The following is a 14,958-nucleotide window of genomic DNA, read 5'->3' as shown; positions in this document are numbered from 1 at the left end:
ACATCTTTATAAAGTTGGTGGCTGGTGATAAAAACCAAACAAAGCCAAAGAGCAGTGGAGGAGAATTTGTTTTATGAGTCAGACCTTTGGGACCGTGATGGTTTTAGTGCAATGGAGACAAAATACTTTCATTTTGCAACTTTAACAGCTTGATGATGATTGTTGAAAATCCTCCAAGAAACCAGACTAATGGCCTCGCATAGAAATATAAACAGTATAGACAATTATCTGGAGTGCAGGAAGAAAAAAAGAAAACTTCACAACAAAATAAAAGTCATCAGTTGAAGACGAGTTATTTGATAATAACTCAGTTCAGTTTTACACCCGTCAGCCAGGTTTCTACCTTCAGATCATTCAGAATTTCCTGATTGTTTTTGATCATTTATGGAATCATTTTGTCAAAGCTCCTCAGAAAACTGGACAATCTTCAGATTAAAACGAGAACGCAGAATAAAAACCTTTGTCTCCTCGGCAGCACGTTCATTAGAAGCTTTTTCTGTCTGGGTTAGAGTTTAACAATGCAAGACTTATTTTATATTTACAGGCTCTGTTCTAATACTGTCTCAAGATATAACTGTCTTTTATTATTTAATAAGAAATAACTAAAGGATATTATTGGCTGTGCAGATTGTTTGCCTTCAGATAATTAGTGAGTGAAAGGTCACTTCAGTCCAGTAAAAGTCAGACTTTTGTTACCTAAGGGGTCATTTTTTATGGCATTTTAATAAAACATTCACAGTTTAGTACAAAACTGCAAACACTAGGTCATAAAAATGATGTGAAATGCGATCTAAACTAGAAGAATCTTTATTTTCTGAGAAACTGCAGCATTAATGATGATTGCTGAAATTAGTAATGAAGCTTAAACTTTTTTGTTAGAGTTAAAAAAGGCAGAGCAGAAGGAAAAATGAACAGAACAAAAGCCAAAACAATCAGAGCACAACCTAAAATATTTTATGTTTTTCTCCTAAGCTGTCAGACTTTACTGTCATTGTTTCAGATCAACAGTTTTACAGCTTTTCTGAACGCCTTCTTGTTGGGATCTGTTTCCTGGTTGTGTTTCGGTGTTTGGTTTTATTCCTTTTGTTATCAAGTTTAGTTTCTGTGTTGGATTTATCACCTCTTGTGTTCTCCTCTGTGCCATCAGCCAATTCCCTCCTCAGTCAGTAATTTTCCAGAGTCAGCCTGCCACGCCCACCTACACCTGTTTCCTGTCAGCATTTGTCCACCTGTCTCCAATCTCCTCATTAACCCCAGTTTATATAATCTGTCAGCACCACTTCTCTTCAGTGGGTCACTGTTGTGGTTATAAAATGTCTAAATGCCCATCATGGGCACTTCTTTATAAGGTTTAGCAGCCAGAAGGCGTATCTCCCTCCACCTTGCATACCAAAAGTTTAAAACGAAGATCTCATGCAATTTGTGCAAGAAGTATGTCTTGGCAATGATTCTTAGCTGATACCACACCAAATTTTAGCTCAATAGTTGTAAAACTTACAGCTTGCTAAAGTCAATAAGCATGCTGTAATAAAGGACATAATTGTGAGTATATAAAAATTAAACTTTTAAGAAAATCCCAGCCGACCTGAGAAATGCATCATCCTTCAGTTTGTGTCCCTGCTCACACATCATTACATGAATCATTAAAAAATTGGTGGACTTTTCTTGAACTTTTATACATTTAACATTTGCTTCTCATTAGCAGCATGTTTTGTTTGTGAAGCTGTGTCGGTTTCTCCATGTGTCGCTGTCAGATTCTTCACACAGCAGGCCTGCTGCTCGACTTCCTGTATCTAATCACTGCCTTTCTTTAATTAAACAAAAGCTCAGTTACTTCCTGTTATCGAATCCCATCCCTCAGCTGTCTGAGGAAACAACAAACGGGAACTAATCAGGTGAGAAAAAACTAATCTGGATTAAACAGACATTAGTCAATCATCTTTGATTCTTTTCCCCGACTGATCCAACTAAATCAGAGGAGGTTCTTCCTTTATTGTTTCCTTTCACATATCAGGAAAAAAACAAAACACTCGAGCAGCTTGTCCTTCTGGAGGACCGTGCCTCGTTTTCCATCCGAGCTGATGTCTGAAAGCATGTTTGTTCCACCTGAAATACTTTCTTTCAAGCATTTGTTGTCTTCACTCGCACGATCAGATGGTCAACTTCCTCTTCGAGCTGCAGATGCTGTTGCTCAGAATTAATTAGACCCTTTGTGTTTGAGGAAAAATGAAAACATTAACGTGACAAATAAAATGTGAAGAGGCAGGACGGGGCTGCTTGGTATTTGACTTCCATAGATGGTGTCTCTGCAGTAAACATGAATCTTAGCTTCAGGAAGGATTTATCAGAGGTTTATTTGGTGTCCAGTCCTGGTCCTGGAGGGCCACTATCCTGCATGTTTTAGATGGTTTCCTGATCTTCAGCAGGTCTTCAGGTTCTGCAGAAACCTGTTTATCACTCAGTCATTCAGATCAAGTGAGTCAAAGCAGAGAAACAAACCGACTCAAATCTACTGGTATCCATCTCGTTCTCTTTTCCCGTTTTATTTGGTCTCATTTAGTCCTTTTTTATGCATCTACTAGTTACCAGAACTCTGTAGTTTATAAGGTTTGGAGTTACCAACAGTTACATATGGGCAGAATAAAGGGGGAGGGGGGGGACCCAAATATATTTCTGTGCAACAGCTAACCTTAAAAAATTATAAATACATTTCATAAAAGCTGATAATTAGTGAGCTGATCACATGCATGGAGTCGAGCATTTCAGATGATTTTTAATGAGTTCCTGAACCATGAATATTCATCCACATTGTGACTGTCCTGAGGAGAAGCTTTAAGGTCATGTTGGTCAGCTGGGAGGGCAGAAGAAAAACTGGAAACGGAGAATGAATGCATATTAAGTTATGTTATCTTCTCTTTTTTCTGTGACATTTTATATTTAATTAAATGTCTCAAAAGATAGCTTCCTGTGAGGAAAAAGAACTCACTTCATTCACCTCAGTCCCTTTGATTTTTCTCCGCTTGTTTTAAAGTAGAATAAGATAAAACCTAAAAGAAGCTGAAACTTTTTGCCTCTTTTTTGCCCCCTAAGTTCACAATAACTGCTTGTAACTTTTACAAGAGCATCGTTATCAGAGTTTAGAAAGTCAGTGGCAAACAAAAAGCGAATACATTATTTAATTGTGTTTTTCTGTTCCACATTAATAAATCTTTTCACCTCGAACGGCAGCCGGCTGGTGGATGTTTGTGTGTTTTTGGTTGGTTTCCACACAGCTGTCATTTTTCACTGCTGGCATTTCCACAGTTCATTACACAGCTCGACCGCTATGCCCTCTCTGTATTCTCGGGTCATTTCCAGCCGCTGTTTTCACAACTAATTACTCAAAGATGGAAGGATGCACCGTTTACCGCAGGAACAAGCTGCATTAAAACACAACTACTCTGACTATAATGTGGGTTTTCTCATTTCTGGTTATTTTCCTGCTGATGAAACGTTGTTAAGCGATCAAATGAAAACTAAAACCAGCCCATTTAACGGAGAACCGCGTTGCTGTTTTAAACAACAAGCAACTCACTTCATAGCTTTCTTAGCTCTGCTGGCCAGGAGACCTACACCGCTAAATTAGAAATCTGCAGATCCATCTACAAATACAAGCTGGATTAGAGAAGTCCTTCATTTTCTTTAAGTGGAAAAAAATCAGGCAGATTTTGGCTGCTAAGGCTGGATCATTTGTAATGTCGAAGGAACAGGTTGTCCGATCTTTCTGAACTGAGCACCACACCTGTGTGTGTGTGTGTGTATATGCATATATATAGAATGTGTATTTGTAGTGGTTTTATTTCTTTTATTTGAACTTCCAACGTTATTTTGTGTATAGTATTTTCTTCTATTTGTTGTTAGGGCTAGGTTCCAGGGTGGGGGCTGTTTGTTTGTTGTTAATGTTTAATTTAAAATGTTAAAAATACAACAAACTGTTCGAGAGCTGAGAGTGCTGATTCTGATCCCACACTTGGACTTTGAGTGGGAAATATGGTAGATATTACTGAACAAAACCTTGAAAGTTTAACAAAGAAAATTAAAAGTCTGACAGTGCAGCAAAAAACAAATAACTGGAACACAAGTAGGAATTACGTGCCCCTTGTTCTGAGCCCAAACAGGACGATGACGGAGAGAAAAGCGGGAATAAAAGTAGGTGTTAGAGAGCAGGTGTGAGGAGGTGAAAACATGGCCGCTGACACAAAGAGACAAAGCAAACTGCATGAAAATCTGCAAATACAAAACAAACATACTAAAAACAAACAGAAACTCAGACTGAAAACACAAAAACCAAGAATCTTGTCAATTTTTTAAATCTCCTTTTGTTTCCATCTCAGAGGAAAATACTTTAATTTTTACTCCTTTGCTAAACTGGAGTAACTAATTGCGGAGAATTATCTGCCAATATGTGTTTTCTTATTTCTGCTTTTGTAGCAAACATCCCAGTGGAGGCTTCGCACTGATGTCTGCAACAATACGAGCAGGTTTTACTGTGAACGCACCGAGAAGCTGAGGGAAATCTGTAACTATCAAAGTTTTGAGGAGGAAATAAAGACTTTATGTTCTGGCTGACATTTTATCGATCTAATCCTCGTTTCCTCTTCATGTTCGCCTTGTGAGAATGACAAATCTTTCTTCATAACTTTTGGCAGATGCTTTTTATCGAACTCAGAAATGTCAGGCAGGTGAATCCTTGAATGTCGCAGCGAAGCAGGTTAGACAAAAGAAAAATTGCCTCAATACCGTAGAATCAGGTTTGACCTTTCACAGCTCAAAAACAATCCAGCAGTTCACGTCGGGCTGCAGCTGCGCAATAATCTGCACGCTGTGGCCAAGTCAACCCCTGGATTTGTTCTTCTTCTAAGTTATTATGTTTGTTTGAAACCACATTTTCAAATGCTGTTACTACGACTCCAATACGGATTCTAAATATTAATCCCAAACATTTCTGAACAGTTAAGGATTTAATGGTCTGTTTAAGACTGAAAAGCCCGACTGTCAGTTCAGGATATGAATAAGAGAAGGTGGAGAGGAGAGGAGAGCTTTCATGTTAATCTGAGCCACTATTGTTGTTAATAACTTCTTCTTCTTCTTCCCGAGGCAGTTCTCAAGAAAGATGAAACTTCATTTGAAATAAAAAGCAGGGTGCACCATTTTATTTAATGTTTTTTGTACAATCATTTGCAGCCGTCTCTCATTTATATATATATATATATATATATAAATATATAAATTTTTTGTTTTTCTTCTAAACAGACAGATTTTCTTTCTTTTTCAATCCAGAACGTGAACATTTTCAGAGGAACGTCTGTTTTATTTTTGGATTGTTTGTAAAGAAACTGAGGTTTGACCTGTGAAAGATTCAGGCATAAAAAAAGTCGGCAAATTACAGGTAACTTAAAGATTTTAAAGCTAAAATATTTTTCCTGCAGTTTGCTTTGTTTTCCTTGTTGTTGTGGCATTAAACTCGGTCAAAAAGGTGCAAAAGTGAAAATCAGTTAGTCATAGTTGCTCAGGTTTTGTTTTCCAGAGCTGTAGTTGTCTGCTGCCATAAAGGGCGGGTGATAATGTAATTGCCTGTCTCTGTTTCATTATCTGTTTGTCTTTTAGCAAAAGAAATCTCATGAACCAGGAGATAAATTTGAAGAAAATACTCAGAATGTAATCGCTGGACATACACCTACAACTGATGGACTTATGGAGTCAACCTAATTCAACATGGCCGCCACAGCTAGTCCACGTCAGCCAACACAAACGTGGCTGCAGCTCAATCAGTTTTACAGACACTGAGCTGAAGTTTGGTGTGGTAGTAGCTGAGAGTCACTCTTTCGTATACACGGTGCTGGGCGATATGCATTCACAAATTTATGGATTTTGTTATCATGTGTCCTGCTTCCTCTTTTGTTTTCCTTTTTACAAACCCGCTCTTTTGTTGTAGTTGTCACGCCTGCGCTCATTTAGTAATTTTATCTCAAATATCTACATATGAATCTTCCTCACCTCATTTCTTAGAGCATCTATGTAGTTTAGTCATGTTTCTTAATCTTTGGTGTTTTGTTTTGGGTTTTAACCTTTAACCTAAAATCAGGTGAGGTTTGTGGTTTTACCTGCCTGCCAGCCGTCCTGATTTTAGGTCCTTTCCACGCCCCTGGCTCTCCATCTTGCGACAGTAACATCCTGTCACACAGACCACTGATCCTTCAGGATTGTGTCTTCGTCGCAGGGATTTACTGAGGTGGCGCCCAACATCCTCACTGTAAACAAGACAAAAATCATTAATGCCCGCTGAAAGGTACGAGCCTGTTCATCCAATTTAGAACCCTGTCAGTAAGTCACTAAGTTTATTGTCAGTAGGACGTTGTCTCTTTCACAAGAGACAACCACTCCATAGCTGTTATTTGTCACGTTAAGCAACATTAAAGTGTTTAGATAACAAATGAAGATGTCTTCTGCAGCTTGGTTTGAGTGTAATTATAATGATGGAGAGAAAACTTAAATGAAAGCAGATTTCAAAGCCTCATTTATCCATTGAGATGTCTGCGTCTTCCCGGCTTTTGGCAGGAGGACCTGCAGCAGCAGCCAAGAGCTGTGTTTTATTATGAATGAGTGGCGGTGCGTCTCTCCATGCAGCCCATTTTAATTGATGCGGGGCCGAGGAGCTTTGATGTATGAGGCGTCGTGGTGCTGCAGAGAGACGGACGCCTCGTTAACGCTGCCTCTCATCACACACGCGTAAATACGCTCTCATTCTGAGGCTGCAGGAAGAGGCCGAGAGGACAGCTGAGGACGTCACAAACTCAGGCACCCTTCTCAATCCCAGACTGAAGGAAATCCTTTAAAAACTAACATCAGAGAGTTTCTAAAGTGAAGTGGTTCATTAGCAGGTTCTGCAGGACCAGGATGCGTTCAAGGTCAAACTAGTCTGCTGCTGATGGGCTTTTTAAGTGCTGTATGAGAATTAAAATACAGTGATGATCTGTTTTGAAAGACTGAACAGAGGTTTATCCTCTTAAGTTTAAATGTCAAACATTTAGACTGGATCTACAGGCATGGGGAAAAAGATGGTCCACCCTCCTAAAATTCGAGGGTTTTACGTATCAGGACATACCAAAAATAATCTGGTTCATCTAACCTCGAGTGCACAAAAATGTTATTTATAAAACAAAAGCTGTGAGTAAAAGACTGGTTCCATCCTCACTGCGTCCCCAGGCGGTTCAGGATCCAACACAGCAGCTAATCTACAACAGAACAGTCCAGTCAGAGTCCGGAACCTCAGAGAGCTGAGCAGAAACCAATGAGCTGAAGCAACGCTGGAAAGAACAGTGGGCCACAACTCCACAACCATGACAGAGACTAACGAAACCCACTGAGAGTCCTGCTGCTGGAGGAGGTTCTGGATCAGGAGCTGGAACCATCTTTTTACTCACAGCTTATTTGTTTTCACTAAATAATGACTCAGTGGAATCTGTTGTGTTTTTGTTAACTTTAGGTTAAATTTAAATATTTTAAATCCTGGTAAAGACCGCATTATTATTATTATTATTATTATTATTATTATTAAGTCCAGAAATGGAGAACCCTACGGTGAACCCTCTTTTTCCCACGACTATAATTTCTAAAAGTTAGAGCTGCAAGACGGAAACTTTGATTGAAACGATTCCTTCTGTCAAGGCGAGGGGAGACAGAGACGAACCCAGAACGCAAAATCATCTTCTTAAAAGAAACTAATTTATTACTTAAACAAACAGATAAACAAAAAGGGCTGACGTGGCAGCAAAAAAACAAACGATAACAAAAATCCAGATTTTTAAGGAACAGGGCATGGCAGGGAGCAGAACAAAAAAGCAACAACAATGATCCAGCGGGGTGGTGGAGAAAATGACCAGGTTATATACACAGGGGATAATTATGGGAAGTGGGCACAGGTGAGTGATTACAATAACTTACAGGTGGAGATGGGCGTGGCAGATAATCAGGGGCAAACAGAGGGGAGGTGAATACTGACTGAGGCACTGGGAACAGACACAAACAAGAAAACAAATGCAAAATGAAACCAAAAGAAAAACAAAAACAAAACCCAAATCATTACACCTTCAGAGTGTTTTGTTTTTGTTTTTTTTTGGCTCCACTCCTCTACAGCGGTGTGTCGCCTGTCCTGTAAGGGCATCAGTTCTGTTGCCGGTTTTAAATTAGGTTAATTTGTCTAATAGATGTCTCTCTGTCTCAGGTTGTCCAACGGTTTGGGACAACATCTGGTGCTGGCATCGTGTGGACGTGGGACAGGTGGTCAGCGTCTCGTGTGCCAACGCCTCCCAGCTGTTTGCTGATAACCAAGGTAGTGACACAAACACAACAACTTCATGGTCTTTACTGTGTTTTGTAACAACATATTTATGTTCTTAATGTTAGTAGTGTAACTTTGTGAGAGACGATGCAGAGCGGAGATTAATTATCCCGCCAGCAGTCGTGTTGATCCCCGTTTTATCTTTTTAGATGCTCGTTCCTGAATTCTTTCTCTTCTTGATCAGCTCCAAAAAAACCAAACAGATTTAACTTTAATGTTATAGTGAGCTCAGATCCTCCATCTGTTAGTTTCCTGTCCAGCAGAAAAAAAACTGTGTTGTATATTTGGAGATCCTCTGGGACAAGGTGGTGTTTTCGCTGAGTCATGTTTCTGCAGACTGACCGACTGTTTACACAACCCCTGTCCTCTCCGGACCCCCGTCTGATCCAGCTGGCTTGGCTAAACAAAACAAAAAAATACCAAAAAATGCAGTGATGGAAATATAAACGGTCGAATTCAGGGCCATTTAGGATTGCAATGACAAACCTAGAGAAATGAAATGGCAGAAAAAAAACTCTGCAGGTGGATTTACAGAATATTTGATTAGATATCTTTACTAGCACAGCTACAGGTCATAAATGGTTCCCATTCATGATAAATTAAATAGAATTGTTGACTAATATAGTTATTTTAATAAATCGGATTCACAGTTTCTTGATTTTGAGTCTTTTTATTCTCAAACTGTCATGAATGTTGGTGTTTTTGTTATTTGTCTGGTATTTCTTGTTTTGGTTTAGTTGTCTTTTGGGTTTCTTGTCACTATTCACCTCCCCAGTAATTTTCCGGTCACGCCTGCCACGCCCACCTGACCTGCTCCTTGTCATGTCCACAGCTGCAACCAATTTTCATCTCTCCTTCTGTCTTTAAAAGCCAGTCTCTGTTCTCCATTCTTCACTGGGTCATTCCTTTTGTTTCGTCATAGTTGTTGTTTTCCTCTTTCCACGCCTTGCCTGTCTTGCCTTGCTTCTCAATCATTTCTAGATTTCTGTATTTTTGCTGCCATGCCAGCTTTTCGCTTTTGTTATATTTTACTTTAATAAATTAGTTTCATTTTAAAACATGAGTCTGCGCTCTGGGTTCGCCTCCGTCTACCTGCCTACTGATACAAACAGGTTTTCTTTTCAAACATTTTCACTTTTTGGTGACTTGTGCACCTCCAAAGCCAAAGGAGTGAAGCATTAAAGATCTGAGAGCCTGAAACTGGGTTATTTAAATGACAAGGGACTGAAAAGGGTAAATAATCATTTGCTATTAAATGTTGAAGTGAAGTACAAGTGGATGAAAATGAAATGTGAATATCATTTTGGACGCTGTGCATGCAGGAACAAAAAAGCTAGAAGCTCTTCTTAGAACTGAGGCTGAACATGAAATGAGTTGAATTAAATTGGGTTTATTTCTCCCTAAAAGCAAAATTAAATTGTGTTAAATGTGACAAAGCTTGTTTTACATGCAGCAAAAGTAACTTTGTCAAATATTCATGACAACCTGTGTTTTGATGAATTGTCACACACTTTGTTTTCATGGAAAGGCACTTTCAGAGTTAGTTTTAGGTTTCTGCTTTTCTGAGTTTTTTTTTTTTTTTGGTTCTGGATATTTTATGAAACTCTTAATTTTGTGCACTGATTCTTGGAGTAAAAGGTTTGTTTATGAAAGGATTGATGGATGTGTGAAACATTTATTAAGATGTGCATCTTTTGCACAAATGATTGATCTTAATGACAGAAACCCATTAAAACCTGAGCCACGAACGTTTCTGTCTTTGTTATTCTTTCATTTTGAACAGAAGATGCAGCAGCAGCAGAGAGGTTAGAAACTCTGTGGGAGCTAAAATTATGCATTTAACTGTTTTCCAGCAGTAGGATCCTCTCAGAAGGCTGTTTGTGAGTAAAAGTTGGGAAAACATTTTTGCGTGGAAGGGATCAGGAGGCGGAGGTTGTTGTGGATGACCTTATAACTCAATGTTAGTGGGTTCCTGGACCCTGCTGGATTTCCTCCTCCGCCGCTGTAGCTGCACGGTTGATCCAACCCTTCCGATGGGACTCGGCAGAAAAAATAATGAATTGGAAAATGAAAGAGTTCAGTGAAGAGCCAGGAGCATGAGGAGGGAGTTGGCAGCGCTTGTTAAGTGCAGCAGTTTGAGCTTTTTGCTCCGTCCCCCGGAGCCTCGGCCTTCAAACCTTAAATCATGTCTCCATCACATCGCTTCAGCTGCAGGCTCCACATGCTTCGCTGTTCTGTGGCTGGATATCTAAAAATCCACCCACAACTCAAACCCCCACACCGAGGAGTGGACAGTGTCCTCTGCTGAAAACGCATAACCACTCGGAGTACCTGGAAACCTTTCTGTGCGTCATGACATTTAAAGAACTCCATCAGTTTAACTCCAGGCTAAAGTGGGAGAACGTACCTTCAAATCCAGCTCATTGAAATTCAGGATTTGCTGCGTTCAGCTGGACGAGCTCCGTCTACACACCTGGAGGTATTTTAAAATTAAAGTCAGAGATTATCACGTTGTGGTGCTCATGTTTTATTTGATCTGGGATACAGAGACTTTCAGACACATCTGTTCACAGCAAAATATTAAACTAAATCATTATTAAAGGCCTAGCATTTCTTGAAGGAACACTTATAACTCGCTGCTTTTCAAGCCAGAGTTATAGACTAAAATCAAAATGATGTTATGCACAGTTATTAGTATGTGTTGAGGATGATATTCAGCTGCTACCACACCAAATGTATACTCAATCTCTGTGAAACTGACTGAGTTACAGCCAGTTTTTTCTCTGTTCTGCCTGTGTGTTTTTAGGTTATGTTCGCAAGACCTGCACTGAAGAAGGGTGGTCCGAGCTCCACCCATCCTACGAGGAGGCCTGCGAGTTTGCAGAAGATGAAGAGGCAGAAGAGTTAAAGGTTTTAGCTCCTCGTTTTGATGGAGTTTCACGTTCAGGATGAAAACATCGAAAAATGCAAAACAAGTTGAGCTGGGATATCTGCCAGAAACCAGCAGCGATGATCGTTCAGGGTCACCTGAGCCAGAAAGAAACAGAAAAAAAAAGTGTTTTTAAGCATAGTCTTAAAAGAGGGTATGTGTGAAGTGTGCAAACTGTCAGAAAAAGTGAAGATGCTTTGTTTGCATCCACCCATCCATTTTCTTCTACTTATCAATCAGTCAATCATTTATTGATTTATATAGCCCCTCACCCGACCTGTTCAGGTGACCAAAGTGCTTTACAATTAAAAACAGTAAAACGACATGGCATAAAACCATTAAAGCCGACACAAAGATAAGCAAAAAAACATAGGAAAGAATCATAAGAACAAACAAAAGATTAAAATTGAGGAATAAAAGGATGCAGTGCCAGTTCCTATTAAAAACTAACCTGAATAAATGAGTTTTAAGACTTGATTTAAAGACTTAGAACAGTGGAGTGTAGGTCCAGAGGGACCATGGTTTGGTATCAGAAGTAGCAGGTCCAGGAGGGAAACCCAGACCTCCCTCTCCGCAGCGACACTGTCCAGCTCCCAAGATGTTCTCAGGCCAGAGAGGAAATATAATATCTTCAGCAAGTTGTGGGTGCTCCTCACCTTGTCTCTAAAGCTGAACCTAACAGAGGATAACTCATTTCAGCCACTTAGATGTGTGATTCTGTTCTTTTAGTCATCATCCATATCTCATAAACCCTAATGAGGGTTGGAACGTAGTTGGACCAGTAATAAAGAGCTTTGCATATTGATCAGATCCTTCTTCACCTCGACAGTCCTCATTATTGAAGATAAGGTCCCAATCTGTCGATTCGTCTCCCATTGTTCATGGATAAGACTCCCAGATGCTATAACTCCTCCATTTGAGGCAAAGACTCATCCCTGACATGGAAAAGGACTTCTGTCTTTCCCAACAAAAGGTGGAATGCTCCCTCTGGGTTGGGGGTGAGTCTTTGCCTCAGGGAGCCTCTGGGAAGTCTATAGTCTAAAAACTGACTGTTTTTTTAGTGAGATGACAGAATAGCTGTCGATCTGTGTGAATAGAGGAAGAGAATAGAAAAATACTTTATTGATTCTCAGAGGGACCTCATGTCTATCACTGACACAAATGTCTCCAAGTTCTGGCCGATGTTTTTTCCAGCTTTTTTTAATGTCCCTGTCACTGAGCCATGGCACAGAAAATGGCACCTGCCACCACAAACTGATAAAAACTCTCCAGCATCTCACTTCACACGTTGATGGATCTGAATCTGAGCCTGCAGTGATGACATGCAGACCGGGTCAGAGCGTATGCCTCCTCCTGCCCACTGACGATTGGTAAACACTTCAGCCGACTTTGTTTCTTCAGATTCTTCAGCTCCTCTCAAACAAATCTGCTGATGAAAGAAACACTTCAGCTCTGTAGAGCATCAGTGGCCACAGCTGCTGCAAAGGTTAAGTCCGGCTCACTAATAACAAAAGAAGAGAGGTTACCAAACCAAACCACACCGTGGTCAGTTCTTTTTCTTGATTTTCTGATGGCAGAGGCAATGAATGAGTAATATGTTGGAAAGTGCCAACATGAATTTATCACTATTGTCTTTTCCAGACGACATATTTCTCCAACTTTAAACAGCTGTACACTGCCGGCTACGCTACCTCACTCATCTCTCTTATCACAGCTATTTTCGTCTTCACTGTTTTCAGGTAACTCTCATAATTTCAAGATTTTACTCATTTATCTGAATTTAGAAATGTGTCCCAACATATTGAGTGATACTACAGCATATTAGGGCCACTGTAAACAAAAATAAGAATAAAAGGAGTTAAATTTGGGGAAAAAAAACACAGACATTCTGACAATTATATCATATAGTATTTATATAATCAATTTGGAATCTCTTCTTATGTTAGAGAGTAATACATTTGCAACAGGCAAAATTATGCATTGTTTTAAAATTAAACATTTGCGAGAAAAAAAAGATTAAAGTCTTATATTTACCAGAAAAACCTTCACTGAGATTGTTAAACTATAAGTTTACAAATAAAGTCTTAGATGTAAGATGTAGATTTACAGAAAAAAACAGACCCGTAATGACATCAGCTGATTAGGACTTTAATTTTGAAAGTTTAGACTCTTTTTCTTGCAAATATATAAACTTACAATGTCAGAGAATATCAAGGTTTTTTCTCATACATTTTTGTATTTATTCAGGGAACGTTTGATATTTTTCTTGCAAATTTATGACTTGCAAACGTAAGAGAATGTCATTTTTATTTACAATGGCCCGTCTACGCCGTCATAATATGAAGATGAAAAAAAAAACAAGTTTATTTTTCAAACAGGAAGTTTCACTGCACCAGGAACTACATCCACATCAACCTGTTCTTCTCCTTCATCCTGAGAGCGAGCGCCGTCTTCATCAAAGACTTGGTCCTCTTCTCTGATGAAAACCTGGACCACTGCTTCATTTCCACAGTGAGTCCATATGTCCTCACTTTCTTTAAGCTAAACTTGAGGCAAACTAACAAAGAAAACAAAGCATCACAGTGACGCATTCACTCAGACATCCAGATATGAAAAAAGACCCGAAACATGACCTGAAAATGTTTTTTTTCTTATTTAAAAAGCTGAATGTTTGAACATACGGTCAGGATCTCCTGTGTTCTTCTGCCTCAGAAGAGCTTATTGTTTTAGAAAAAGGTAAATAATAAACATGCAGTGCTGAGGGCATTAATGATGACGGTTTCTGCTGACGAAGCTGCTGCAGGGAGTGTTAAATGTCCCTCCTGTGAGTCTGCGAGCGATCAGCATCAGCACTCTCTGTGACTCCTGGAGACCAGGAGGAGGAAATATGGTGTTTAAGCAAAACAAATGAGTGCTAACAAAGAGACGAGAAGCGTGACCGTGCACTATTAGGATTTTACGTCATATAGCTTTTTATTTTTATTTAATTATTAGGAAGAAAAGCTCTGATCTCTCAGTTAAGAGATCTTATCTGACACTTTGTTTTCTGTTTGTTTCAGACAGCCTGTAAATCAGCCGTGGCCTTTTTCCAGTTCTGTATCTTAGCCAACTACTTCTGGCTGCTGGTGGAAGGGATGTACCTGCAGACACTGCTGGCGCTCACCTTTGTCTTCCAGAAGAAGTACTTCTGGTGGTATATACTAATCGGCTGGGGTGGGTGCCTCACTCACTGCGATGACTCTGCTTGACGTTTTTTTTCTCCTGGTCTCCTTTTAGAGCACTGGTGTCTGAGTTTTTTGTGTTTGTCACCTGCAGGTCTCCCTACAATAATCCTCACAGCCTGGATTCTCACTCGAAACTTCTACGACAACAAGGGGTAAGCTGGAAAAATGTCACATTGTGGGAAAGTTTAAGACTATTCCGCGAATGCTGGTGATGATGGTGATGTGATGATGATGAAGAGGTTTCAGACTTCCTGTGTGTCTCATGATGAGCATAAAAAACACAGAACCTGAATCGATCTTGCTTCACAATCAATTAATTTATTTAGCCATGCATTGAAGCAGTCAATTTCTTGTATATTATGTGATTTTTCAAATTATTTATTGCTTGCAAAATGATTCCATTATTGTGTTTTTCTGTGCATCAG

General features: G+C 39.5%; 1 protein-coding gene across 1 annotated transcript in view; it reads left to right on the top strand.

The window, feature by feature from the left end:
- LOC108246657 (pituitary adenylate cyclase-activating polypeptide type I receptor) overlaps positions 1-14,958 on the top strand; it is a 29,713-nt gene that overhangs the window by 7,965 nt on the left and 6,790 nt on the right. Inside the window, exons 3-8 of the mRNA XM_017434303.3 lie at positions 8,264-8,371; positions 11,187-11,290; positions 12,951-13,048; positions 13,688-13,820; positions 14,369-14,522; positions 14,625-14,685. Of these exons, the coding sequence (XP_017289792.1) occupies positions 8,264-8,371; positions 11,187-11,290; positions 12,951-13,048; positions 13,688-13,820; positions 14,369-14,522; positions 14,625-14,685 (658 nt within the window). The remainder of the gene's footprint in view (positions 1-8,263; positions 8,372-11,186; positions 11,291-12,950; positions 13,049-13,687; positions 13,821-14,368; positions 14,523-14,624; positions 14,686-14,958) is intronic.

This window comes from Kryptolebias marmoratus, linkage group LG18 (assembly GCF_001649575.2).
Source record: "Kryptolebias marmoratus isolate JLee-2015 linkage group LG18, ASM164957v2, whole genome shotgun sequence".
Lineage (NCBI taxonomy): Eukaryota > Metazoa > Chordata > Actinopteri > Cyprinodontiformes > Rivulidae > Kryptolebias > Kryptolebias marmoratus.
The sequence above is the reverse complement of the archived record's forward strand: the minus strand, read 5'-3'. Positions and strand labels throughout refer to the sequence as shown.